Here is a 27,505-nt window from a genome sequence, read left to right as displayed (position 1 = left end):
TCATAACAGCAAAAGTCCCGATTAAAGGCAACCGCCCACACCGTGAGGGTATGCAGCTACCGCCTAAAGCTAGAGACCCAAGGGCCAGCACCTGCGGGCAAACGGGCTCCTCCGGTACCCATACACCGGGGAGCGGACTACCATTGGGGATCCACAGTAGTCAAAGGAGTACATCAAGGTGCAGGGAAAAACAGCCGCCATCACCTGTCCGGGGAAAAACACTGCAGCCGGCTGCGGGACCCGTCCATCCAGCCGTTTGGTTTACCGAGGACTTTGTACCGTTCTTGCTGAGTGAGCACACCCGTGCCATCTGGCACTGCGCTGCGCTGTCCCTGCAACCCTGCACCTCGCCAACCCTGCCTCCCCGTCACATCATCGGGCCCCGGGACCACCGACCCCTACCCACGGAGGGGGAAAACAACATCCCAGCTGCTCCCTACCATCGCTCCCAGGATCCCCGTCACCAGCAGTGGTGGTACCCATCTTCACCACGACCCGTCGGTGGCGTCACAAACTAAATCCCCCAAACCAACCACCCCTTTCACTCACGGGCGAGGAGCGCCGCTCGAGTCCCCAGATCCGGCCCACCGCTCGAGCCACCGAGCAGCAGCCGCAGAAGCGCTGGACCCGAGCGTTAGCGAGAGCGCAGCAGCGACGGCGTCCTCCCCGCCCGCGACAGTTGGATCCAAAAATCTCAAATTTGGACTCATCAGACCAAAGCACAGATTTCCACTGGTCTAATGTCCATCCTTGTGTTCTTTAGCCCAAACAAGTCTCTTCTGCTTGTTGCCTGTCCTTAGCAGTGGTTTCCTAGCAGCTATTTTACCATGAAGGCCTGCAGCACAAAGTCTCCTCTTAACAGTTGTTCTAGAGATGAGAGGGTGTGTCCAAACTTTTGGTCTGTACAGTATGTGCCGGCCCAGCGACAGCCGACGGGCTGCTCGGATCCAGATCCACAGTGGCTCGAGGGGTCTCCGGATCCGAGGCGGAGTCGCGCGGCCGCTCGAAGTGAAAAGGGGGAAAAGATATTTACAAAAGGGGTGGAAAAATTGAGTAATGTTTGTGACGCTACCCACGGGTCGTGATAAAAGTGGGATACCACCGCTGCTGCATTTGGGAGAGAGCGCCCGGGAGCGATGGGATAGCAGCTTGTGATGTTAACCACTCCGTGGGCAGCGGGAAGGTGTCCCGGGGCTCGGTGTTGGAAGGCTGGGGAACCGTCGGGAGTAAAGGGGCACAACGTACTCACACAGTCCAGAGATGCTGACACCGACAACGGGTAAACCAAAGTCCTGAATGCCCTGTAGCCTTTGTCTGAACACGCTGGGTCCGTGCCCTTTTGGCGTTGCTGGTTGGTCTGAAACCTTTTTCCCTTGGCACTGTGTTTACTCTTTGTGGATCCCTTTCGCCTGAAACTACTTGGGTCCCGCTCACCCGTGTGGCTAGCGGAGAGAGCTTGCTCTCAGAGTTCACGCTTGGGATTTTCTGAACGGTTTTGGAAAGTCCTATCCCCCTCGTTGCGCTAGTGAAGATTCCGTCCTCGTCAGGTGAATTACTGTGCTGTATAAAGCTACTTCCCAGCCTAGGGTCCGCGTACCCCGTCGTGCCCTGGCCCCTGCCCGGTTGCAGCACAAGGCAGCCGAACTGCCCTCCGTGGCAGTACCGTGCCCCCTGTCACTACCCCCTCTGACCGGGTTTTCAGCTCCTTCCAGGCCAGGCCAACGTCTGGCACCTGGGACGGGTACAGGAGCCCAGCTTTGCAGCGTGACCTTTTCCTGTCACGGCTCACTCAGACTCTCTGACTACTGCCTGACACTTCTGTCCCTCCTTCTACCATCCCTCCATATGAGCGGCCCTATTCCCCTCAGGCTGCCCAATGGGTGCCTGGTGGGTGTGGTGCAGAGTGATCCTAAGGATTTGTGTATACCTGTTCTTAGCAACACCAAAGGGACAGGACCCATAACCAAGGAGGAGCAGGTACCATGCAGAAGGGCAGATTGCACGTTTATGTTTATGTTTGAACAGCCACTGGCACTTAAGGAATATTATCCATAAAAAGTTGAGAATTGTTTGTGCTGGGTCCTGTATTGTATTAGAAACACAGCAAATGAACCGTATGAAAGATTGTGCTGCTTTGTGGCCTACTCCCTCCACTACTGTACAACAAAACAAGTGAAAAACCTTTAAATAGTAAACCAAAGGAAAAATTGATGGAGTAGGTCAATGGGAGAAGAAAAACAACCAGTATGCCCAGCAAAATTCTGATTTCAAATTTTATATTAAATTAGCTGTAGTACCCGGTGTTGTGCGGGATAGTAACTATCTCTCTCTCCCTCTCTCCCAGTCTCTGTCTGTCTGTCTCTCTCTATCTTTCTGTCTGTCTCTATTTGTCTGTCTCTGTCTGTCTCTCTCTGTCTGTCTCTGTATCTCTTTGTCTGTCTGTCTCTCTCTATCTGTCTATTTCTGCCTGTCTCTTTCCCTGTCTGTCTCTGTATTTTTTTTTCTGTCTATCTGCCTCTCTCTGTCTGCCTCTCTGTCTGTCTATTTCTTGGTCTGTCTCTGTCTGTCTATCTGTGTGCCTGTCTGTCTGTGTGTGTGTGTCTGTCTTTGTCTGTCTCTGTCTGTCTCTACCTCTCTGTCTCTCTGGTCTGTTTGTCTCTGTGTGTCCGTTTGTCTCTGTGCCTCTTTCTGTCTCTGTGTCTGTATCTTTCCATGTCTGTCTTTTTGTCTGTCTGTTTGTCTGTATATTTCCCTGTCTGTCACTTTCCCTGTCTGTATCTTTCCGCATCTATCTGTCTCTTTCCTTGTTTGCCTCTGTCTGTCTGTCTCTGTCTGTCTTCTTTTTTCCCTGTCTGTCTGTCTGCCTCTTTCCCTGTTTGTCTATGTCTCTTTCCCTGTCTGTCGCTTTCCCTGTCTGCCTCCGTCTGTCTCTTTCCTTGTCTGCCTCTGTCTATCTCTTTCCCTGTCTGTCTCTTTCCCTCTCTGTGTCTTCCCTGTCTTTCTGTCTCTGTCTCTTTCTCTGTCTGTGCCTATGTCTGTCTGCCTGTCTGTGTCTATATCTGTCAGTCTCTCTGTCTGCCTATGTCTGTCTGTGCCTATGTCTGTCTGTCTCCGTCTGTGTCTGTCTCTCCACAGAAATCATATTACCTCACACATAAGCTTCTTATACTAAGAATGTCCTTTGTTCCTATAGCAACCAATCAGAGCTGCTATTAATGACCCAGCTCCATTGACTTTAATGGAGGCAGGTTATTTGGACAGTAACTGTAAAGCACGGGGTGAAATTTTCCTGTCAAAATATAGACTATGATGTTCCCTGAGTCACATGGGGTGTCTGTGCAAAATTTTGTGATTGTAAATGTGACGGTGCGGATTCCTTTAGCGGACATACATACACACACACATACACTCAGCTTTATATATCAGATTCCATTGTACCTGTCAGTTTCATATATTGCTAAGGCTTTTTCAAAATAACAGCAAATTTCATGGTTCTTATGACGAATAACAAAACTCCGTTCTATATGTATTTGTGAAGGTGCTGTGTGTCGGGTACATTATCTGTGCTGTTGTGGCTGACAAACCAGAGCATGCAAAACAAGCCGCCAAAAAGGTGAAAATCATCTATGAAGATATAAAACCAGCGATTTTCACTATTGAGGTAAGAACAATGTTTATTATATTTTCTTTCCAAAGTATCCAAATGGCTATTAAAATATGCAGCATATAGAGACCTTTCTCACTTTACTCCATCAGTTCTTAGACCTGCAATATTTATCTCTTTGGGGCCTCATTCAGACATCCTATTTTTGTGTCTGAGTGATATCCTTGGATTTCACGGTTTCCAGGTAGAATCTATGGTACCATTCACATGTCTGTAATTTTTCGTGGACTGGATGGTGAGTGAAATAACCCAAAGATCTGTCTGATTTTGATCCAAATGATGGATCAAAATCAGCAATGCAAGAGTATAGGAAAAAATCGGACAGCAGTCGGATGACATCCATCAGTGTGTGGGCTGAATTTTTTTTATTCTCAATGTATAAGAAAAACTGAGGACATTCAATCAACACTCCAATCAAACTTTGATCAAAATTTGATCCGAAAAAAAAATCGGTCCATTTGTCTTGTACACAGAAAAATCGGACGTCTGGATGAGGCCTTATTCTACTCGTAGTGCGACCGCAGGGTGCTGGTGTACTCACTATTAGAAAACACACGAGTCTCTGTTAAACCAAGGTGTTGGTGGTCGGTGCCCGCAGCCGGCTGAGCTCTGGTTCCCCCACCCAGCTGGTGGTCTCTGTCTTTCTCCTGCACCTGTTTAGAATGGTGGACTGCCTGCGCTTGCAACTTCAGGAGCTCGCTCCCGGCTTGTGGTTGCCTAAGGAGCCCTTTGCCCGCAGACGCTGGCCCGTGGGATCTCTGAGCCGTGGCCTTTTGACTCGCCCACCCCAGGGCTATGGGACACCCGGTGCCGGGCCGGACTAGTCCGGTGGTAGTCAGTGGTGGCTGGGCCCGGCTCCGTGGCCCTGGTGGGTGTCAGTAGAATATGTGGCTGATGACTTTAAGTTTGTGTTCGTGACGCCACCTGTGGTATGCGGCTATTAAGCCGCCGCTGCTGTGTAAGGCCTCCGGGGTGATGAAGTGGCAGCAATGGTGGTACTGCTCCCCACAGGTGGAGCGGTGCCCCGGGACACAGTTGGTGCTTGTGGAAGTCTATGGTGTTGTGTGACTAACTCGGTGCAGGGCCGACAAGCAATGAAAGAAACAGGCACAAACAGTAGTCTCTTTACCTTCTCCTCTTTTACTCGGCAGAAGTTTAGTCCAGGGAGACCGTCACAGATGGTAAAGATGGTCCGGCCGGCCTGGAAGTGCCTGGGGTGATCTTTGGCCAGTTGAGTATGAGGCCTACTCCCTAATCTTTATTTGCTGTTTTAGGACACTGCACTTTGGGTTAGCAATTGCCCTCTTGCTGCTGGGACTGGTGGTTCGTCCCTTTTTCTGTGTGGTAGACTGCGCAGGCCCTCTCTGGTGCTTCTCTGCTGGAGTCCACACCGGGCCCTTGGGATGCAGCTGTACCTTCAGATTGCTTCTGGGCCAGGGGGCTTGCAGCTCTCCTGCCCTCCGGATTCAGCTACCAGGGATGGATTTTATGCCCTGGCAACCACAGACTCCGATGTCCGAGTCTCTTCTGTGCCTCTCTGCACCTCTTGCTTCACTGGGCCAAGCTATCCCAGCTCTAGGCCCCAGTTCTACAAGGCAGCACTACTCTCCGTCTGTCCTCTTTCACTCCTGTCTACAGACTAACCACTACTTCCTCCCTCCAGCCAGACTTAAGGAATCCTCCCTGAAATTCCAGGTTCAGAGCTCCCTCTGCTGGCCGGAGGGAGAACTGCGTTGGGTGTTAAACTTACTGGCCAATAGATCTCCCAATTACCTCCAGGCTCAGCATTAACCCTTTGGGAGGGCAATGCTGTTGTGGCGACCAGGTCCTGGGGCGCCACACTCCCCCTTAGTTAAATTCAGTACTCCCGGACTGTAGAAACAAACATGACATGTTAGAACATTTCATCCCATTATGGGAGGCGCATTACTTGAACGTTACAAACTTAAACATTACTATAAGAGTCCAGTGTGGCTCCCTGCCGGGTGTCCATTATACTGCTCCATGGGGGACCCGCCGCGATCAAACCCCCAACGTAGGCTCTGGGCGTGCGTCAGAGCATTGATGACCCCACTCTATGCACGCCGGACGGGTTTTTCTTCAGGGGTGTTGAGCACACTGGTGCTAACTATGAACAATTTAGGTGTTGGCCACCCATAGTCCAGTGGCCCAATTGTCCATTTACTTAATCACCTAAGACAAAAAGCATTTTATACACAACATGACAGACATTTCACATAACTATTTACATTCTGTTAGATATTTTACTTTCTATGTTCTATACCTTGGAGGGGGCTGTCCCCGAGTGCTACGTTGGGACCGGCGTAGCTCTGGGGTTTGTCCCTGACTACTTAGAGTGTCTGCCCCCCCCGTGTGATTGGTAGGCCTAACCCTGACAGGGATACATGTCGGTTGCCTATGGGATCTCAAATTCGCCAAGGGTACGGCAGGTTCACCACTGGCAGGGGGTTGAACCTCCTGTTCCACTGCTGGCGTGTCACCTCGTGTTGGAGCGTCCGGTTCTTTAGGTGGATCTGGAACCCCGTCTGTTTCTGGCTCGACCAACTGCGGGAACGTCAAGACTGGTACCACTATGGCATTGTTAATTCGGGTCCAAGTTTTGGGGAATTTTCCAAGGATTGTTTGGATCATCTCTTCCTCTTTTTCTTGACTTTGGGGACTTTCTTGTACTTCTTCTACTTCTTTTTGGGTTCTGCACCGTTCAGGGCACGCTTTCAGGCGGTCTCGAGAAATTGCTTGATAGGTCTTGCCTTCATCCTTGCTTATGAGGCATACCTTACTATTGTCAAAGTTGGAGGGGATAATGGTGTAGGGCTCGTTTTCCCACTGATCATCCAATTTATGCGTCCTCCGCTTCTTCTTGAGGACTTGTTCTCCAGGTGCTAAGGGAGTTGCTGGGGCTGTTTGATTGTAATGCTGCTCTTGTCTCGTTCTTGCTTGAGACAGGCTCCTCTCTACGCATTCCTGGACCTTACGGTACCGCTGCTGCCGCTCTGTATCCCAATCCTCTATTTCCTGAACCGCCTCAGGTGACACAGTCCCCATCTCAAAGTCTACGGGTAACTTGCCAGGTCTGGCTCGCATCAGGTAAGCAGGGCTGCAGTTGGTCGAATTCACCGGGATATGGTTGTACAAGTCTACCAGATCTGGTAACTTTTCTGGCCATTGGTTTCTTTCTTCCAAAGGTAGAGTCTTGAGCATGTCAATAACCACATGGTTCATCTTCTCGCACAATCCATTGGTTTGGGGGTGGTACGGTGTGGTTCTGATTTTCTTACAACCGTACATGTTACAGAACTCTTGGAACACTTCTGCCTCGAATGCAGGACCCTGATCAGTCAGTACCCTTTCAGGGTAACTGTGAGGTCGACAAAAGTAGGCCTGAAATGCTCTCGCTGCTGTTCTGGCTGTCTGGTCCTTCACGGGCACTACTACCAGGAAACGAGAGTAATGGTCCACAATGGTGAGGGCGTACACATAACCTGACCGGCTTGGTGTTAACTTCACGTGGTCCAGAGCCACCAACTCCAGGGGCTGCTTCGTGACAATTGGCTGTAGGGGAGACCTCTGGCTAGCATCATCTTTCCGCCTCAGGTTACACGGACCACAGTCTCGGCACCACTTCTCGACTGTCTTTCTCATGTGCACCCAGTAGAACCGATCACGGAGTAGGGTCTCCAACTTCTTCCACCCAAAGTGTCCTGCATTATCATGATAAGCTGCTAGGACCATTGGAGCATCCCTCTGCGGAACCACTATCTGCCAGACGAGTTCATTCGTTCGCCAGTTGACATATCTCTTACAGAGCTTGCCTTGATAGGTGAACAGTCGTCCCCTCTCCTTCCACAACTGCTGGGCTTCTTCTGGAGCATCTGGGCCAAGATGAGTCTCAGCTTGTGCTAGCTTTTCTTTGACCAATCGCACGGCCGGGTCACCGTTCTGTGTCTCTTCCCAATTATGGTGGAGTAATGGGTTGACCGAGACTTCGTGCTGGCTCGAGCGCTTCACTCCTACAGCATGCTCACACTGGGAAACACCTTGGTGATGGAAAGCCGGTAACTCTATCTCTTCGAGTTCATCCAGGTCTTCTCCAGACTCGGGTAAGTGAGGCATTCTGGACAGCGCATCAGTATTGTTATTCTTCTTGCCAGCCCGATACTTGATGGTAAAGTCAAAGTTAGACAGCCGGGCCATCCATCGCTGTTCCAACGCACCTAACTTGGCTGTTGCCAGGTGTGTCAACGGATTGTTGTCCGTGAAGATGGTGAACTTGGCCGATGCCAGATAGTGCTTGAAGCGTTCAGTCACTGCCCAAACAATAGCGAGGAACTCCAGCTTGAAGGAACTGTAGTTTTCTGGATTCCTTTCTGTGGGCCGTAGCTTCCTACTGGCGTACGCTATCACCCTCTCTCTGCCTCCCTGCACCTGGGACAGAACTGCTCCCAGTCCCACGTTGCTGGCGTCTGTATACAGTACAAACGGCTGGCTGTAGTCAGGGTAGGCCAGAATCTCTTCTCCCGTGAGAGCCCCTTTCAGCCGGACAAAGGATGTTTCTAGTTGGCTGCTCCATTCAAATGGAGGGCTCTGCTTCTTAGCCTGCTTTGGTTGGCCCACCAGGAGATCTTGAAGGGGCGCTGCTATCTTGGTGAAACCATCAATGAACCTTCGGTAGTAGCCCACCAGCCCAAGGAACTGCCGCACCTCCTTTACCGTGGTGGGTCTTGGCCAGTCCTTGATGACGGTGACTTTCTCCGGATCAGGTGCCACACCTTCCGCGCTGACCACATGACCCAGGTACTGTACCTTTGGCTTCAAGAGGTGACATTTGGACGGCTTTATCTTCAGGCCATATTTCGACAAGGACTCAAACACTTCTGCTAAGTGCCTCAGGTGGTCTTCATAAGTCTTGGAGTAGACTATGACGTCATCCAGGTACAACAGCATGGTTTCAAAGTTGTGGTGGCCCAAGCAGCACTCCATCAGCCTTTGGAATGTCCCTGGAGCGGTGCAGAGCCCGAATGGCATACAGTTGAACTCACAGAGGCCCATTGGTGTCGTGAATGCAGTCTTCTCCTTGTCCGCCTCTGCCACGGGAACCTACCAATACCCACTGGTGAGATCCAAGGTGGAGAAATAGTTAGCTGACTTTAAGGCTGTTAGTGACTCCTCTATTCTGGGCAGTGGATAAGCATCTTTATGTGTAATGCGGTTAATTTGCCTGTAATCTACACACATTCTCATTGTACCATCTTTTTTCTTTACGAGCACTAGTGGAGCTGCCCAGGGGCTACAACTATCTCTGATAACCCCAGCCTCCTTCATTTCCCGCAACATTTCTTTGGCACGCTGATACTGTGCGGGGGGTACAGGGCGGTATCTCTCTTTAATGGGATGATGATCACCCGTGGGGATTTGATGTTTAACCCCTTTCACCTGCCCAAAATCTAGGGGGTGTTTGCTGAAGACCCGCTCGTACTCCTGTACCACCCGGTAAACCCCATGCTTTTGGTGTGAGGGGGTGGAGTCGGTGCCCACATGTAATTTTTGGCACCAGTCTTCCAGCTGCCCCTTGGAGCCATTGTCTTCCGCCTGGTCGGACGGGATCAAGGGTTCCACTGCTTTGATGGTATTGTTGCTGACAGTGTACAGTTTTGCTACCGTGGCGTACCGGGGCAATTTGGCCTCCTCCTCCCCACAATTCAGGACACGGACGGGCACTCTCCCCTTGCGGACGTCTGCTACCCCTCTGGCTACCAGGACTCCAGGCCTACTGTCTGAATACACCGGTTCTACCAAGGCATGGTAATCCTGACCCTTGAGGCCTATTGCTGCCCGACACCATATCAACATTTCACTTCTTGGGGGTATTGCAATGGGGAGGGGGTCACTTACCCTCACACTGCCAATTTCTCCTCCGGCCAGCTCTACCTGCTGCCTCCTCATCAGGGCTCTGATCTCCCTCTGTAGGGCACGCTGCTGCCCGGAGCTGGCGGTTTCAGACGCCTGTTGCAACAAAATTATCACTTCGGCAATACAATTTTCTATCACATTTGTACCAATGGTTAGCAGTGGGTCAGATTCTTTGCGATCTATATCTACAATTATCATCCCCTGATATGGCAATTCTACCCGCCCCACTTTAATGGTTACTTCTTTGTACCCAATTTGAGGTAAGGGCTGACCATTACTGGCCACAATTGTTAAATCATCATCTGGGCCATGGTCAATGTCTGAATCAGCCCAATATCTTTTGTAAAGTTTGTAGGGGATGGTTGTTACCTGGGACCCCGTATCCAGGAGGGCATTCAAAGGGATCCCATCCAGCACAATAGGAAGGACCGGTCGTCCTCCCACATACTTGCTGCGGCTGGGGTTTGAGCCGGACTTCCTTACACCTGGGGGTTGGCTCCTGGCCCCAGGCTCGGCCCATTTAAAGGACAGCGTCGTGCAATGTGGCCCGCCTGGCTGCAGCGGCGGCAGATCGGTTGTCCTGTTGAATAATACCGGTCTGTGTCTTTTCCTCGGGTCGGCGGAATCCTCCTCTGTCGCATCCATGGGACGTCATCTGGGCTGGAGGCCAACTCGATTCTTGCAGGCGATGGGGTCACTTGTAGAGACTGCACGGTCTTGGCAAGGGCAGCTACAGTCTTGGTCAGCTCCTGGACCTGCTGTCTGAGCTCTGCAGTGGGATCCTTATCCAGGGACTGCGCCTCAGCCCCTGCAGCAGCTCGTGTTGCAGGCACCACCCCGGGGTACGTGATAGCAAGAGGCCGGAGGGGTACCGGGTCATTCGGTGTAGATTCTCTCAGTACCCGGATGGCCTGGTCCTTAAACTTTGCAAAGTCCAGAGCAGGGTTCTGCAGGACCATGATACGCAGCTGGGTCCTGTGGGCATCTGACCGGAGCCCCTCTATGAACTGCTCAGTTAGGAGTTTGTGTTCTTCACGTACACTCTCTGGGTCCACCTGTTTAACTGCTTTCAGGGCCTCCTGCAAGTTTAAGGCATAGTCCCTTATGCTGTCTGTGGCCCGCTGCTTGCACCCAAAGAATTTCATCTTTATCTCTGCTGCGGTGCGGGTGTCAAAAGTACTCTTTAGCTTGGCCAATATCTGGGTTACTGTCCCTTTATCTGTATCAGGCCAGGACTTCACTTCACGCTGGGCTGCGCCGGCTAGCTGTCCCATTAATATGCTTACCTTCTGGCTCTCAGTCAGAGGATACACCCGGAACAAGCTGTGCAGGCTTTCTCTGAAGTCGCTCAAGGTATGGGACTCCCCGGAGTACTGCGGCAGCCATTCTGCTCCCGGGATGTACGGCATTGTGATCGGCATTACCGGCGCTACAGCGGGGGCTGGGGCGACGGCGACTGGGATTGCTTCGGCCGGTGCTGCGGCGCCTCGGGCGATGGCAGCCACCTGCTCTCCCTCTGAGTCGGACATCTTCCTCCCCCTTAGTGAACCTTACCAGGCTCCGTTCACTTTTCAAATTTCCTTCTGGGTCGCGCGGGGTTAACAGCGCTCTGCTCTGATGGCGCGCTCCCTTCGCGCTCTTTGTCAGGCACGCCCCCCTTCTTCCTGCGCTCGGCGAGGCTAATGGCGGCAGCAGTTTGCAGACAGTACACAGTCTTTTAAGCACAATTCCTGCAGGCGCACAGTACCCGGTGTGACCGGGCACGAAATCCTGTTCGTGACGCCAAAATTGACTCGCCCACCCCAGGGCAATGGGACACCCGGTGCCGGGCCGGACTAGTCCGGTGGTAGTCAGTGGTGGCTGGGCCCGGCTCCGTGGCCCTGGTGGGTGTCAGTAGAATATGTAGCTGATGACTTTAAGTTTGTGTTCGTGACGCCACCTGTGGTATGCGGCTATTAAGCCGCCGCTGCTGTGTAAGGCCTCCGGGGTGATGAAGTGGCAGCAATGGTGGTACTGCTCCCCACAGGTGGAGCGGTGCCCCGGGACACAGTTGGTGCTTGTGGAAGTCTATGGTGTTGTGTGACTAACACGGTGCAGGGCCGACAAGCAATGAAAGAAACAGGCACAAACAGTAGTCTCTTTACCTTCTCCTCTTTTACTCGGCAGAAGTTTAGTCCAGGGAGACCGTCACAGATGGTAAAGATGGTCCGGCCAGCCTGGAAGTGCCTGGGGTGATCTTTGGACAGTTGAGTATGAGGCCTACTCCCTAATCTTTCTTTGCTGTTTTAGGACACTGCACTTTGGGTTAGCAATTGCCCTCTTGCTGCTGGGACTGGTGGTTCGTCCCTTTTTCTGTGTGGTAGACTGCGCAGGCCCTCTCTGGTGCTTCTCTGCTGGAGTCAACACCGGGCCCTTGGGATGCAGCTGTACCTTCAGATTGCTTCTGGGCCAGGGGGCTTGCAGCTCTCCTGCCCTCCGGATTCAGCTACCAGGGATGGATTTTATGCCCTGGCAACCACAGACTCCGATGTCCGAGTCTCTTCTGTGCCTCTCTGCACCTCTTGCTTCACTGGGCCAAGCTATCCCAGCTCTAGGCCCCAGTTCTACAAGGCAGCACTACTCTCCGTCTGTCCTCTTTCACTCCTGTCTACAGACTAACCACTACTTCCTCCCTCCAGCCAGACTTAAGGAATCCTCCCTGAAATTCCAGGTTCAGAGCTCCCTCTGCTGGCCGGAGGGAGAACTGCGTTGGGTGTTAAACTTACTGGCCAATAGATCTCCCAATTACCTCCAGGCTCAGCATTAACCCTTTGGGAGGGCAATGCTGTTGTGGCGACCAGGTCCTGGGGCGCCACACTTTTATCCCCCTCGGTGGGCTGTTGCCTTCAGTCGGGAGTTTGGATGGGACAGGACCTTTAGTCCTGGCTGCAATCAGTTAATTAGCTAGCCCTCAGTCGCTTCTGGACCTAGCTTCAGGGTCTGAGTACCCCCCTTTGTGCTCGGTTTCCGAGTCGGTTCCCCGGGTCGGTACCGGCGGGCCACTACCCTGTCCCGGTCCACCTCGCTTCCACCGAGCCGTCTTCCCGGCTCCTGCAGCTGGAGACCGCCGTCTGCCTCCTAGCCAAAGACAAATTAGCTGGACCAGAAGTGCAAAAGAAAGACAAGCTTAAAATGTAACTTTTACTAAATATGCGGATAAAAGTGAACCGTAGCTCACAGGTTAAAAACCTAGGTGGCACAAATCCACCCAATGTGAACAAACAATGGGCTGTGAACACATGAGCCCAGAACAAACTGCCTCAGTAGGTAAACACCAATGGAGGATAAATCACACAGATTATGATATAATGGCCCTAACTGAGGCACAGACACACAAGAATATTCCTGTCACAACCCCATCCAGGGGAGGATATGAACTTGTGTGTCTCAGGCAGAAACTCCTAAACCCATAGCAACCGTACAAATAATGAATCCCACACAAGGTGGGAACGGTCTTACCGGGTCCAGAGATCATACACGGGCATAAACATAGGTTGTCGGTTCATACAGGGGGCTGTTTAAACAGCATATCCAGATCCCTCAGACACCTAAACCCAGTCAGGCATATAGTTGCAGTACCCACTCCCAACGTTTCAAAAAGCGGATCATCAGGGGAGTTCCAATGGGAAAAAGACGCTGTCAAACGGTATCTTCACCGGATGACAATCAACAGATGCTCAGGTCACTAAAAAGAAGCAGACACAGAAGGTAAGCCCAAGGGCTGCCTGTCAGGCCATATGTGTTATGCCCATTGGTTCTAAACACTCACCGCATCATGGCGCACATCAGGACCCAATTCATAAAATGCCGCGCTTGGCGTCCGGCTGGACACTCCATATATAGCCCGGCGCATGCGCAGACAGGTCCGTCACCGGTGACGTTCACTCCCAGAATACCTTCGGGCCGGAAGTGACACGTCATCGATCGCCGCGTCGCTAGGAAAGCGTCACAGCCACTACCCGATGTATCCACATCCGGGTAGATGGAACGCAGGCTAATCCATCACATACAACAGCACAGGGCGTAACCATAGTGATATGGGCGCCCTGTGTATTAGCCGCGAGTAATCAAATAATAGAAGGCACGTAGGTACAAGTCCATAAGCGTGCCGGTATACAAATGCAGTGTCGATGGTCAAACTAATAAAACGGATGATAGAAAAGGCTGGACCTAGGTCAGTCATAGGAGGTATCCAGGTTCATTGGGAAGGCATTTCTGCAAGAGGAGTGTAGGGAAAATGGGGAGGGGGGTGGGGGAGGGGACTTTAGGTAGTACCAAAGGGGGTGATCTCAGTATCAGGGGATGGGGCAGCCACCCCATACATCCCCCGGGGTTGTCTAAGGGCAACAAAACAGAAAACAAACCGGGGGGTAACCAGAAGGGGGCGCACAAGGGGATCATCCCTGCCCAGAGGGCTAGCACTGTAGGGGGATAGTCATGGTCAGGACGGAAAGGGAACTAGAGTGCAGACTAACCACTGGCCCTACCGCAGAGGAAGCCCTACCTATCATGTGGGGGTCGGCACCCTAGTAATCCCACGCCTGTGGTGCCCCCACTCGGGCGTCGGCTATCCCTCCTCATAACCACCCTAATTCTAGGGTGCTCCTAAGAAGGGGGTGAAGGACAGGGATTTGTTCAGTCCTGTTGGTACCATCGTGTCCAAACTGTAAATCCAGAAGCACTCCTTCTGGAGAATGATCTTGTCCCAATTGCCGCCCCTCTGAGGGGGGGGAATCAAGTCGATGCCCATTACTCTAAAGCTTCCTAGGTCACCGTTGTGGAAGGTGTTAAAGTGTCTCGCCACCGGTGTATCATTCTTCTTAAGGATGTCACCCTTGTGTCCCCCTATTCTGCGTCTCAGTTCCCTGATCGTCTTGCCCACATACAATTTGCCACAACCACAGGTCACCTTTATCATCCGTTTTATTAGTTTGACCATCGACACTGCATTTGTATACCGGCACGCTTATGGACTTGTACCTACGTGCCTTCTATTATTTGATTACTCGCGGCTAATACACAGGGCGCCCATATCACTATGGTTACGCCCTGTGCTGTTGTATGTGATGGATTAGCCTGCGTTCCATCTACCCGGATGTGGATACATCGGGTAGTGGCTGTGACGCTTTCCTAGCGACGCGGCGATCGATGACGTGTCACTTCCGGCCCGAAGGTATTCTGGGAGTGAACGTCACCGGTGACGGACCTGTCTGCGCATGCGCCGGGCTATATATGGAGTGTCCAGCCGGACGCCAAGCGCGGCATTTTGTGAATTGGGTCCTGATGTGCGCCATGATGCGGTGAGTGTTTAGAACCAATGGGCATAACACATATGGCCTGACAGGCAGCCCTTGGGCTTACCTTCTGTGTCTGCTTCTTTTTAGTGACCTGAGCATCTGTTGATTGTCATCCGGTGAAGATATCGTTTGACAGCGTCTTTTTCCCATTGGAACTTCCCTGATGATCTGCTTTTTGAAACGGTGGGAGTGGGTACTGCAACTATATGCCTGACTGGGTTTAGGTGTCTGAGGGATCTGGATATGCTGTTTAAACAGCCCCCTGTATGAACCGACAACCTATGTTTATGCCCGTGTATGATCTCTGGACCCGGTAAGACCGTTCCCACCTTGTGTGGGATTCATTATTTGTACGGTTTCTATGGGTTTAGGAGTTTCTGCCTGAGACACACAAGTTCATATCCTCCCCTGGATGGGGTTGTGACAGGAATATTCTTGTGTGTCTGTGCCTCAGTTAGGGCCATTATATCATAATCTGTGTGATTTATCCTCCATTGGTGTTTACCTACTGAGGCAGTTTGTTCTGGGCTCATGTGTTCACACCCCATTGTTTGTTCACATTGGGTGGATTTGTGCCACCTAGGTTTTTAACCTGTGAGCTACGGTTCACTTTTATCCGCATATTTAGTAAAACTTACATTTTAAGCTTGTCTTTCTTTTGCACTTCTGGTCCAGCTAATTTGTCTAATTACTGTGGATCTACTTGTTTTGGTATACTGCTATCACCCCTCCTAGCCAAAGGCACCAGGGCTCCCACCCTGGTACCTGTCAGTTTGTCTCAGGCCCAGACACAGGCCTGACCTCCACTCTCACTGAACTCTCAAACTGATCTCATTTGTTTTAACTTTTCTCTGACTTTTCTCTGACTTTTCCCCACCCCAGGCTGTCTAAAACTCCTAGGTGGGCATCGTCCAACCGCCTGGTTCCGCCCCCTGGTGTGTCTATCAAGCCCTGAGGGGGTAACTAGGGTTTTGTGGTTGGCTGTGTGTTACCTATGAGGGAAGGTGTAATGCGGGGCCCTATTTGTGACTACCTGGCCCGGCCAGGGCGTCACACTCGCGCCCCCGGACGTACCAGCGGATGATTCGTTACTCACACTTAAATGAATCACACGAGTCTTTTGGTAAACCAAGGTGCTGGTGGCCGGCCGCCGCGGCCGGTTGTACTCTGCTCCCCCACCCGGGCTGGTGGTCGCCGTCTTTTCCCTCTGCACTGTGCTTGCTTGCGTTGGACCTCCCGGTATGGAACACGGGAGTCCGCTCCCGGCTTGTTGTATGCCTGAGGAGCCGTGCCCATCTGACGCTGACCCGTGGGATCTACAGGCCCTGTTGCTGGACCTATCCCTCTCTGTGGGTGGTTGTCTACTTTTCGGGACTTAGGTTGGGACAGGACCTATAATCCGGCCCTCAATCGGTTAATTAGCTAGGCCATTGGTCCCGGTCCTGGCTTCAGGGTCCGAGTACCCCCTCTGTGCATGGTTTCCACGTCCGGTCTCTGGTATCGGTACCAGCGGGCTCCAACCCTGTCCCGGTCCACCTCGGATCTCCGGCTGCCGTCTTCCCATCTCCTGCTGACGAAGACCACCGTCTGCCACCTAGCCAAGGTACTAGGGCCCCGACCCTGGCACTGTTCAACTTGAAATACTACACCTAGCCCCAGCCCACACTCCTCTCAACCTGAACTACCAAACTTCACTGCTTGCTTTCCCGCCCCGGGCTGTATAGACCCCTAGGTGGGCATTCCCTAACCGCCTGGTCCCGCCGACTAGTGTGCCAGTCTTGCCCTGAGGGGGGTGACTAGGGTTTCAGGTCGGCTGTGCGTCACAAATGTTCCCCGTTTTCCCTACACCTGTGTCCGCTTCTGGGTCATGATGGTATGACGCCCCTGACCTTATCAGGGTGTCACAGGGAACTGCACCTCTTTCTCTTATGGTGCAGAACTCATCCTCCATGGTTCTGGGATCCTAACTCTGGTATTGATTTTGGAGAACGGTCGGCACCGGAAAGTCCAGTAACCGGACCGGTACCGAGCACAGCAGGGTACAGGACCCTAGATCAGGGAGTAGTTTCACGCAATCTGGTAATTCACCTGTGGAGGATAGTCTCTTTATGAACTTTCCCCAAGAGCTTAGAGATCGAACGCACCAACACAACGAGGGGGATAGGGCTTTCCAGCTTATGCGGCCTACAGAAATCCCAAGTGTCAGCCATCGAGAGCACAGCTCCCCTATTTAAATATAGGGAGCGGGACTCCAACAGCTTCAGGCCAGAGGGTCACTCAGAAACATCTATCTACATGTGCATGGAGGCAGGCTCCAGACCACTAACAATACCAGCGGGGATGGATTCCCAGACGAGCTTCCCAGAGTGGCAGCAGCACCCAGAGACTTGGTTTACTTCTGTGTCAGAGTCTGCTTAATGGTTGTACCAACATCGACACAGCTCAAGTAAGTACACTGCTGCCCCTGCGTTCTGCCTGTCCCACAGCCCGCACCGCTCCATCCTCTCACCTATCCTCTAGAGTCCTGGGGTCTCCCCTACCCGTGGAGGGAACATCACCTGTGTTACGGGGGGCTGTCTGATAATAAAACCTAAAGGAATATCAGACAGTCAGGGTCCACCGTGCAAAGACTCTGCTGCAGACTATGGCAGAGGATAAGGGGAATATAAGTGTGCCACTGTAAATAATAATAGCACAAGTGCAGAGTGCAATACCTCTGTTAAACCCACAGAGGAATATAATTAGAAAATAAAGCAATTCCTCCCTTACTTGGAGGGTGTGTAGAATGATCTCTGTTAATGATCACAGAGACAAAAGCAGTGAGTGTGAAATGGCACCTACCTAGGTCCGTTCCTCTAGTGGTGCCAGGAGACGGATAGCAGCGTAAGCCGCACAAAGCTCCTACCTGCTTTCGCTCCACTAGTGTGCGAGGACACGAACCACTAGATATGGCACCTGCCTAGGTCCGCTCTTCTAGTGGTGCAAAAGAGACGGACAGCAGCATAAGCCACACAAAGCTCCTACCTCTGTTCGCTCCCCTAGTGTGCGAGGATACGAACAACTGCCAGACGCAGTAAAAGAAACGTTACCCTAGCGGCAACGCCCACCTACGAGTAGAATCACAAGGCCCAGCCAGACCATGTGCCTCAGGCACCTGCCTATGTCCGCTCCACTAAGAGGTAAGGATACGGACTGCAGCCAAAGCTGTAAGGTATAAGAACGCTACCCTGCCGGTAGCGCTCACCTAACATAGACAGAGAGATGCCTAGAGGAACGTGCACAGAGCGTCTACTCTCATGCATGAACCAAGAGGACTGAGCGCCGGGCGGCGTGCGTCAGGATCTTATATAGACTCTGTGCCCAAGATGGAGGACACCAGAGCCAATCCACTGCCAGAATGACAGCAATGACGTCACGCTGGCCTATCACCGAGCAAAGCGTCACAAGCACATGACCAGCGACCAATCGGCATAGAAGGTGTCAGAGACATGTGACCACGTGTCACAAGCACATGACCAGCGGCCAATCAGCTTAGAAGGTGTCAGAGACATGTGACCTCGTGTCAGCGATGATGTCACCTGCACATGTGCAATGGCTCCAAGATAAGACTTAGTCTCCAGCGCTTGCACATGTGCAGTAGCAAGAAATCCGGACATAGTCTCCAGAGCCACAGCAACTGTAACAGTACCTCCCCCTCAAGGGCCCCCCTCCCGGCGATGCAGGTAATCGGCAACTAAGTTGGGAGCATGGACAGCCTCCTCAGGCTCCCAAGAGCGATGTTCCGGGCCGTAGCCCTCCCAATCTATCAAGACGAACCTGCGCCCTCTAACCATCTTAGAACCAACTATGGCTCGTACCTCATAGCTAGAGCGAGAGGAATCAGAGGCAGGAGAGTGCACTTCACGAGCGTGAGGTAAAATAGCCGGCTTTAACAGTGAGACATGGAATTTGTCATGAATCCTAAGATGGACGGGTAACTTCAATTGGTAGACTACAGGATTTACCTGTCGAAGAACCTCATAAGGACCCAGGAAGCGAGGAGCAAATTTGACAGAGCTCACTCTAAGTTTCACGTGTTTTCCAGAGAGCCACACGAAGTCCCCTGGAGAAAAGACAGGAGCCGGGCAACGAAACCGATCGGACACCGTCTTCATACGGACCTTAGCTGCTTGGATCGACTCTTGAGTCCGATCCCAAACCTCTCTGGCATTAGTTGCCCAGTCGGCCACAAGAGGAGAAGGTGCAGCAGTGGGAAACGGTACCGGTACCCTAGGGTGTTGCCCATTATTGAGTACGAATGGTGTCTGCCCAGTGGCCTCAGCCAGCGAATTGTTAAGGGCAAATTCTGCCCAGGGTAAGAGGGAGGACCAGTTATCGTGGTTCTCAGCAACAAAGTGTCGAAGGTATATAATCATGGATTGATTGGTACGCTCAACCAAACCATTGGTCTCCGGATGGTATGCCAAAGAGAGATTCAACTCAATTTGCAGAAGGCTACAAAGATCTCGCCAGAAACGGGAAGTAAATTGCGGGCCTCTATCACAAATGATACGATCTGGCATCCCGTGAAGCCTAAAGACATGTTTGAGGAATAGTTTGGCTAGTTCCCTGGAAGACGGGATTCTCGATAACTGTACGAGATGAACCATCCAGGAGAAATGGTCCGTAATGACCCACACAAATCTATGTCCCTGTGAACACGGAAGATCACCCACAAAGTCCATGCCTACCACCTCCCATGGTCTATCTGGCACTGGTAAAGGATACAAGAGCCCAGCCGGTCTCTGCTGTAATGGACGGTTGCGAGCACACGAGTAGCAGGAACCGACATATCTCTTGACGTGGCTGGCTAAGTGTGGCCACAAATACCACCTCTCGAGTAACTCTCGTGTCCGCCTAATACCAAAATGCCCACCCACCTTTGAGGTGTGGACCCACGACAGTATATCATTCTGTCGATCAGGCGGAACAAAGGTCTTGTCCGGTGGGATTTGGTCTAAAGTCACAGGGGAGAGCGTATGAAAAACCCTGGAGGGAAGGATAAGACGAGGTTCGGCAATCTCTTCCTGGGTAGAAACCATAGAGCGAGACAGGGCGTCTGCCTTGTTATTCTTACTCCCAGACAGATAGTTGATGGAGAAGTGAAAGCGGGAGAAAAACAAGGACCAGCGGGCTTGGCGAGGATTCAGACGTTGAGCGGTTTGTAAGTACGTCAGATTCTTATGGTCTGTATAGACCTGGAAAGGATGTTTCGCTCCTTCCAGCAAGTGACGCCACTCCTCCAAGGCTAATCTCAGGGCGAGCAGTTCCCTATCCCCAATGGTATAGTTTCTCTCTGCCGGTGAAAAGGATTTAGCAAAGAAGAAACACGGCCTTTTTCTACCTGCACCGTTCTTTTGATACAAGACCGCACCAGCACCCACTGAAGAGGCAATAAACCTCGAAGAGGAAGGGTTTATTCTCATCGGGTCTTTGAAGAACGGGAGCAGTTGAAAAGTGTCTTTTTACTGCCTCAAAAGCCTGAGATGTCTCAGTAGACCAGACTTTTGGATTAGCACCTTTCTTAGTCAAGGCCACCAAAGGGGCTACCAAAGTAGAGAAATGGGGTATGAACTGCCTGTAATAATTTATGAATCCTAAGAAGCGTTGCACCGCCTTCAAGGAATGAGGTTCGGACCATTCCAGGACAGCAGAGAGCTTCGCAGGATCCATAGCCAGGCCCTCTTGTGAGATAATGTAGCCCAAAAAAGGCAAGGATGACTGCTCGAATACACATTTTTCGAGTTTAGCAAACAATGAGTGATCCCTTAAACGGGAAAGGACACGAACGACATCCTGATGATGAGTCTCCAGATCAGGAGAAAAAATCAGGATGTCGTCCAGGTACACCACGACGGAGGATAACAGTAAATCCCTGAACACATCGTTTACGAAGTCCTGAAATACTGCGGGTGCATTACATAAACCAAAAGGCATGACATGTGTACACCAGCAGCGGAATCTCCAGCCCCAGCGGAAAACAAGCAGGCCGCCACGCCACCGGCCTCACCATCGGCTAGACTAGACCAGGCCGCAAAGCCTCCAGTTTCATCATTGGCCCAATCAGACCCAGCCGCATCACCGGGCCCGTACCTTGGTACGGAGCACCCGGACTTTGCTATCCCGGCTGTGGAACAGCCTGTTCTCTTACCCACCAAAGCGGATGAGGAGCCTGTTGAGATGCCGGTTCCACTGCCGTGCGGCCTCCCGCTGGCCACCGGTGCCGCAGGAGTCTATCTACAGCCGGTTCCCCTGGAGGAGACGGAACTTGAGATCAGTGCCCACGATTGGCAAAGGCATTGGCGGCAGCTGATGCAGCTGCGTGCAAAGGTGCTTACTGGAGAGCAGCGCCGGAGGGTCCGAGGGCCGCAGTACCGTGGCCCGGTGCAGCGTTTCACTCTGGTGAGAAAGTTGGTACTGGTCGCTCAGGCCACCCCAGATTGCCTGCTGCAATAATGGTAGCTGAACCCGGTTACTCTAATGTTTAAAGTTATGTTATATGTTAATGTGAACTGTGGAAAAATGCTGATTAATTGCCAATTACTTGAATACCTCACCTGATTTTAGAAGTTTACAATGTTTGCACTTGGTGCATGGACCCTGTTTTACCCCCCCCCCATAGTATTAAAAATGGACCATGGCTGCAGCAGCCAGCACGAACTTGTGCCTCTTGTATATAGTTGCACCTCATGCGCCTACCAGAGACGTCTTTTACACCTCCAAGACTTCAACGCTGTTGCTGGGGACTGCCAAGGTGCCTGGAAAAGGGGTGCCCACCAGGATTAGAGGTGGCACCAGGCATCCAGGTAGTTTGGGGGGTGGGTTGAAGGGAGAGGGACAATGGAAATGGACTTTCGCAGGAAGGGGCTGCAGCAGAGTAGGCTGAGCCACCAACTACCGCTACAACCGGTAGCGGTCCCTGTTGTTCTAGTAAATGAACTCTGAGAGTTTAAGTAACGTTAAGAGTATTGCCTCCCCTATGAGGGATGAATATTTATGTGTAGCCTGTTATTCTTTTTAAGTTAAAGCAAAAATAAATCCGCTGGGTGTCCTGTAGCTCGGGGACAAGCTACGTTTAACCAAGGGGGAATGTGACGCTCCTGACCTTATCAGGGTTTCACAGGGAACTGCACCCCTTTCTCTTATGGTGCAAAACTTATCCTCCATGGTTCTGGGATCCTAACTCTGGTATTGTTCCCATCAGCACTCAAATCCAAACCACACCTCACACTACACCCTGTCAGGCACACCAATGGGTGGTCTAGCTGGAAAAGGGCCACCCACCTAGGGGTCAGGCAGACTGGTGGGAGGGACTAAGTGAGTTCAGCAGTAGCTCCCAAAGAGTGAGGAGCTGGGAGTAGCAGCTCCCTGGAGTCGAGAAGTAGACCTCAGAGAGTGAGCAGCTGAGGGAGTTGTAGCTCCCAGGGAGACTTTGGTTAAGTCGCAGATGGTAGTCTGGGACCGGAAGAGTCGGAGACGCGGTCGCAGGGTATTGAAGAAGGGTGCCCAGACTTAGTTTTGGAGAACGGTCCGCACCAGAAAGTCAAGTAACCGGACCGGTACCGAGCACGCCAGGGTACAGGACCCTAGATCAGGGAGTAGCTTCACCTGTGGAGGATAGTCTCTTTATGAACTTTCTGCAAGAGCTCAGAGATCGAATGCACCAACACAACAAGGGGCATAGGGCTTTCCAGCTTATGCGGCCTACAGAAATCCCAAGTGTCAACCATCAAGAGCACAGCTCCCCTATTTAAATATAGGGAGCAGGTCCCCGACAGCTTCAGACCGAGGGGTCACTCAGAAACATCTATCTACATGTGCATGGAGGCAGGCTCCAGACCACTAATAATACCAGCGGGGACGGATTCCCAGACAAGCTCCCCAGAGTTATTATATGGAGATAAGGTATGCACACCAGTGACTATGCAAGGGGAATACATGTAATAGCAGAAACTGCTGTGTGAATACTGACATGAAGACATTTTTCATGTCAGTATTCACACAGCAGTTTCTGCTATTACATGTATTCCCCTTGCATAGTCACTGGTGTGCATACCTTATCTCCATATAGTGATGTTTATTTAGGTTTTTTGCACCCAGTTCCGACTTAGAATGGAGTTCCAAATGTTATTCCTTATTTGTTAGTAGTTTTTCGTTTGTGAACCTACCCCACTCACACCTATTGCCAATCCACATGATACGTATATATAGTCTAGGTCTCAGCTTCCCATACACGGTAGGTTTTTTAACTGCATGAGAGGACACACACAAGCTAGGGACCCCAACGTAGAGAAATACTTTGGCGTAGTGTTGGGGCTCTATTGCATTGGTCAATTCAGTAGCTAAATTTCTCTTTATTCATATGTTCATGGCAGTAATGCAGGTTCCATTTTTCACATTTCATTCTTACATATAGCTATTGAATTTTTCATGTCAAGCTCCCCAGAGTGGCAGCGGCACCCAGAGACTTGGTTTACTTCTGTGTCAGAGTCTGCTTAATGGTCGTACCAACATCGACACAGCTCGAGTGAGTACACTGCTGCCCCTGCGTTCTACCTGCCCCACAGCCCGCACCACTCCATCCTCTCACCTATCCTCTATAGTCCCGGAGTCTCCCCTACCCATGGAGGAAACAACACCTGGCTGCCTCGCTCCATCTTGCCTGGGTACTCCTATCAGCAGCGCCGGTACTCCCCTTACCACGAACCATGGGTGGCATCACGAATTCTCCCTTGTAAATATCCCCCCTTTTACACTTTAAAGTGGCCGCAAGCCCCCAGGTCCGGAGACCCTCGAGCCACAGCAACCCCAGATCTGAGCAGTTCAACTGCTGCAGGGGCGGTACAATGGCTCTTTTGGTTGCTAAGCCCGCCAGGGAGACAGCCATGGATCCCCCCCTGGGGAGGAGGGGCGACATGACCAAGGGGGAGTTAGGGAGTGATGGGGTTAATAGGGACAGTTTGGTAGGCAGGCCTAATATGGTATTAAGGGGTGGTTTTAGCTTGGGAGGAAGAGCAGGAGTAGGGAAAGGGTTAGTCTGGGAGAGGAGGGGGTAACCTCCTCTTCTTCTTCCGGACGCCAAGAGATCAGCAGCACGAGGACCACCATGGCTGATCTCCAGGAACTTCAGCGCTTGATTGCAGCAGCCATTGCAGCGCACGGGCCCCTGGCAGTGCAGACCCACATCAGGGCTGCCGGGGTTAACCCGTCGGCGCTTGCCCCTCGCTCCCCCAGCCGTGGTGTGCGCCAGTCGCGGCCCCCCCGCAGGTATTCCCCGGGTGCGGGGGGGGCGAGGAGGAGATGCCAGAGCCCCTCCAGGGACCCTCCGCAGCGGGCCGAGCAGCAGCGGAGTCTGGCTGCTGCTCCCAGCAGCAGCGGGAGGAATCTGCGTTCCAGCCGCGGTGGTCGGGAGGTGGGAGTGGCCAGCACGGGGCCTACTTCCGGTCCCGGCCTCCGGGCTGGATTTACAGTGACAGCAGCGGCTCCAGGTCGGGAGCGCGCTCGGCGAGGGATGGAGGCCAGCAGTTCCCCCTGAAGTCGGCGGGGGGGACCGAGGGACTGCAGGCGGCGGTAGGTCCAGCGCCAGGGGGAGGTCTGTGGTGCCTGACCCTGGCGCGGCAGTGAGCAGGGGTGACGCCGTGAGCCATGCGGCGACCGCCCGGTCACTCAGGACCGCTGTGCAGCCCCCGGATGTGGCGGTGTCCCATGGGAGCGGGAGGACCCAGCAGCAGGAGGCCTGCAGCGGCCCAGGAGGGCCAGAGGCGGCGACGGCTGGGATCCAGAGTCGGGCGTCCATCAGTCCGCGTCCAGAGTCCCCTGGCAGACGGCGAGGGGGTGGGCGCGGGCGCAAGAGGTCGAGGCCTGGGGTGCCGGCGCGGGGGACAGGACGGTCTCCTGGGCTGTCGCCCCAGGGCAAGAGACGGAGCGGGGACGGCTCTGCCCACGCAGCGGCCCGGTTTGGCGGCCGTGGTGGGGGGGTGCCGCGGCGGCGCCCCCCGGATGTCGGATGGAAGAAGATGTCAGCGGCGAGGATGAGGAGGTCGTGCTGTCGGAATAGTCGGATGGTCGGCAGACGGAGGACAGCGAGGCGGCGGTATCGGGGGACGCTGAGCCGCGGTTGGGTGAGACGGCAGCGGAGGCGGCAGGGGCTGCGCTGGCGGGGAGTGTCGGGGGCGGGAGGGCGGCTGTGGACACGGCAGCGCCCGGCGGAGTAGCAGTGTGGAGCCAGTTGTTGGGGCTGTTGCAGGGGTTGGCAGCGGTTGCCGGGGCTGGGGGGGGCGGCGCCGGCGGCGGCGTGGGTGGGGACGACAGGTCGGGGGGCGGCGGCGGTGGGAGGCGGGGACGGAGCGGGCGCGGTGGAAGGTGGGGGTGCAGGGGGGAGTGCGGCGGAGGGGGCAAAGGAAAAAGAAAAGGAGAAGGAGGATGAGGTGGTGCGCCTAGATGATAGGGCTAAAAGCGAAGTTTATGTTTGTTTTGAGGGCCCGCTGGGGGCTCATTTAAAGAAGGAGGTGCGGGAAAAAATTTGGAAAGGGGAATATGTGGAGATTTTTTCTCTGCTTCCCCTGGAGAAATTGAATTTGGATAGGGTTAAGCCGAGCGACTCCGAAAAGGAGAAGGACGAGGAGGAAAAGCGCCGTTATAGGCTTATTCCTCGGACTTTTGCAAACTGGTTGCAAGCGTTTGCGATTTTGGCGAGCGTGGTCGGGGAAAAGGAGTCGGAGCATTGTTCGGCCTTGTTTGGTTACATGGATGCGATAGGGGAGGCTTATCGGGTTTATGGCGGGCTGGCGTGGCTGCGTTACGACGAGCAATTCCGGCAGCGGAAGGCGTTGCGGCCGGATATGCGATGGGACCATAAGGATATTTCCTTATGGATGCGACTGATGTCGGCACCGACTCATCCCTTTCGGGGGGGTGCCGGGGGACCGGGGGCCGGGTCCCCGGCAAGTCAGAAAAAAGGTTTCTGTTGGCAATATAATGAGGGGCAGTGCAGGTTTGGAGCGGCATGCCGCTTTAAGCATGAATGCTCAGGTTGTGGGGGAGGACATAGCCTGTCCAAGTGTTTTAAAAAGGGGAAAGGAAAAGCGGGTGACGGGGTTGGAAAAAGGGATGACGCCGGTGAAGGTAGAAGCGATGGCCCCCTTTTTAAATAGGTATCCGGACGGCGAGGGAGCGGCGTTGTTATGGTTTGGTTTTTCTGACGGTTTCCGTATCCCGTCGGCTGTTAGTCCATCGCCCCCGCCGTACCGTAATTTACGTTCTGCTCGGGATCATGCGGATGTGGTGGATGAGAAGCTGAGAAAGGAGGTGGTTTTGGGCAGAATGGGCGGTCCTTATGACGCCCCGCCGTGTTCGAAGCTGGTGGTTTCGCCGTTGGGGGTTGTGCCGAAGAAAGAGCTGAACAAATTTCGGCTTATTCATCATTTGTCTTACCCAGAGGGGTTATCGGTGAATGATGGCATTGCACCGGAGTTAGCGGCGGTATATTATGTGTCGTTCGACAAGGCGTTGGACCTGGTCAGGGCAGCGGGTCGGGGGGCGTTGATGGCAAAGGCTGATGTGGAAGCGGCATTTCGGTTGTTACCGGTTCATCCAGATAGTCAGTATTTGTTAGGTTGCTGGTGGGATGGCAGTTATTATGTTGATCGCTGTTTGCCAATGGGTTGTTCAATTTTGTGTTCGTATTTTGAGGCGTTTAGTTCGTTTGTAGAGTGGGTGGTTCGGGATGTGTCTGGGCTTACGTCCATTATTCACTATTTGGACGATTTTCTTTGTGTTGGGCCGGCGGGTTCAATGGTTTGTGCGGGGTTGTTATTTGCGTTGCAGAAAGTCGCGGGCAGCTTCGGAATTCCCTTGGCTCCCGATAAGACGGAAGGCCCGGCGCCTGTGATGCGTTTTTTGGGGATTGAGATTGATTCTATTGCCATGGAATGTAGGTTGCCGGAGGAGAAGGTTCGTGATTTGAGGGCCGCGGTGGCAGGGGTGAAGGCGGCAAAGAAGGTGCGGCTTAAGGTGGTGCAGTCCTTGCTTGGGAAATTGAATTTCGCTTGCAGGATTATGCCGATGGGGAGAGTTTTTGCGAGACGTTTGGCGACGGCGACGGCAGGTGTGCGGTCGCCGACACTTTTCGTGCGAATCACGAAGGCGATCAAGGACGATCTTTTGGTATGGGATCAATTTTTGCAGTGTTTCAATGGCCGGGCCCTGGTGATGGAGAAGGTGGCGTCTAACGGGGAGTTACAGCTGTTCACCGATGTGGCTGGGTCGGCAGGGTTTGGGGCCGTGTTTCGAGGTCACTGGTGTGTGGGTCGGTGGCCACAGGCGTGGCGGGAGAGCGGTTTGGTCAGGAATTTGGCTCTGTTGGAGCTATTTCCTATCGTGGTAGCAGTGGAGCTGTGGGGGTCGCGTTTTGCCGGGAGGAAGGTTTGCTTCCATTGTGATAACCAGGCGGTGGTGTTTGCTATTAACAACTTGTCTGCTAAGTCGGAGCCAGTGGTGGTGTTTTTGCGGCATTTAGTGTTGAGATGTCTGCAGC

General features: G+C 52.9%; 1 protein-coding gene across 2 annotated transcripts in view; it reads left to right on the top strand.

The window, feature by feature from the left end:
* Positions 1-27,505, top strand: part of LOC142245186 (aldehyde oxidase-like) — a 314,224-nt gene that overhangs the window by 163,186 nt on the left and 123,533 nt on the right. For both annotated transcript variants that reach the window (XM_075317642.1, XM_075317641.1), the window contains one exon: positions 3,539-3,661. In XM_075317642.1, coding sequence (XP_075173757.1) covers positions 3,539-3,661 — 123 coding nt within the window. The remainder of the gene's footprint in view (positions 1-3,538; positions 3,662-27,505) is intronic.

This window comes from Anomaloglossus baeobatrachus, chromosome 7 (assembly GCF_048569485.1).
Source record: "Anomaloglossus baeobatrachus isolate aAnoBae1 chromosome 7, aAnoBae1.hap1, whole genome shotgun sequence".
NCBI lineage: Eukaryota > Metazoa > Chordata > Amphibia > Anura > Aromobatidae > Anomaloglossus > Anomaloglossus baeobatrachus.
This window is presented reverse-complemented; position numbering and strand designations above follow the sequence as displayed.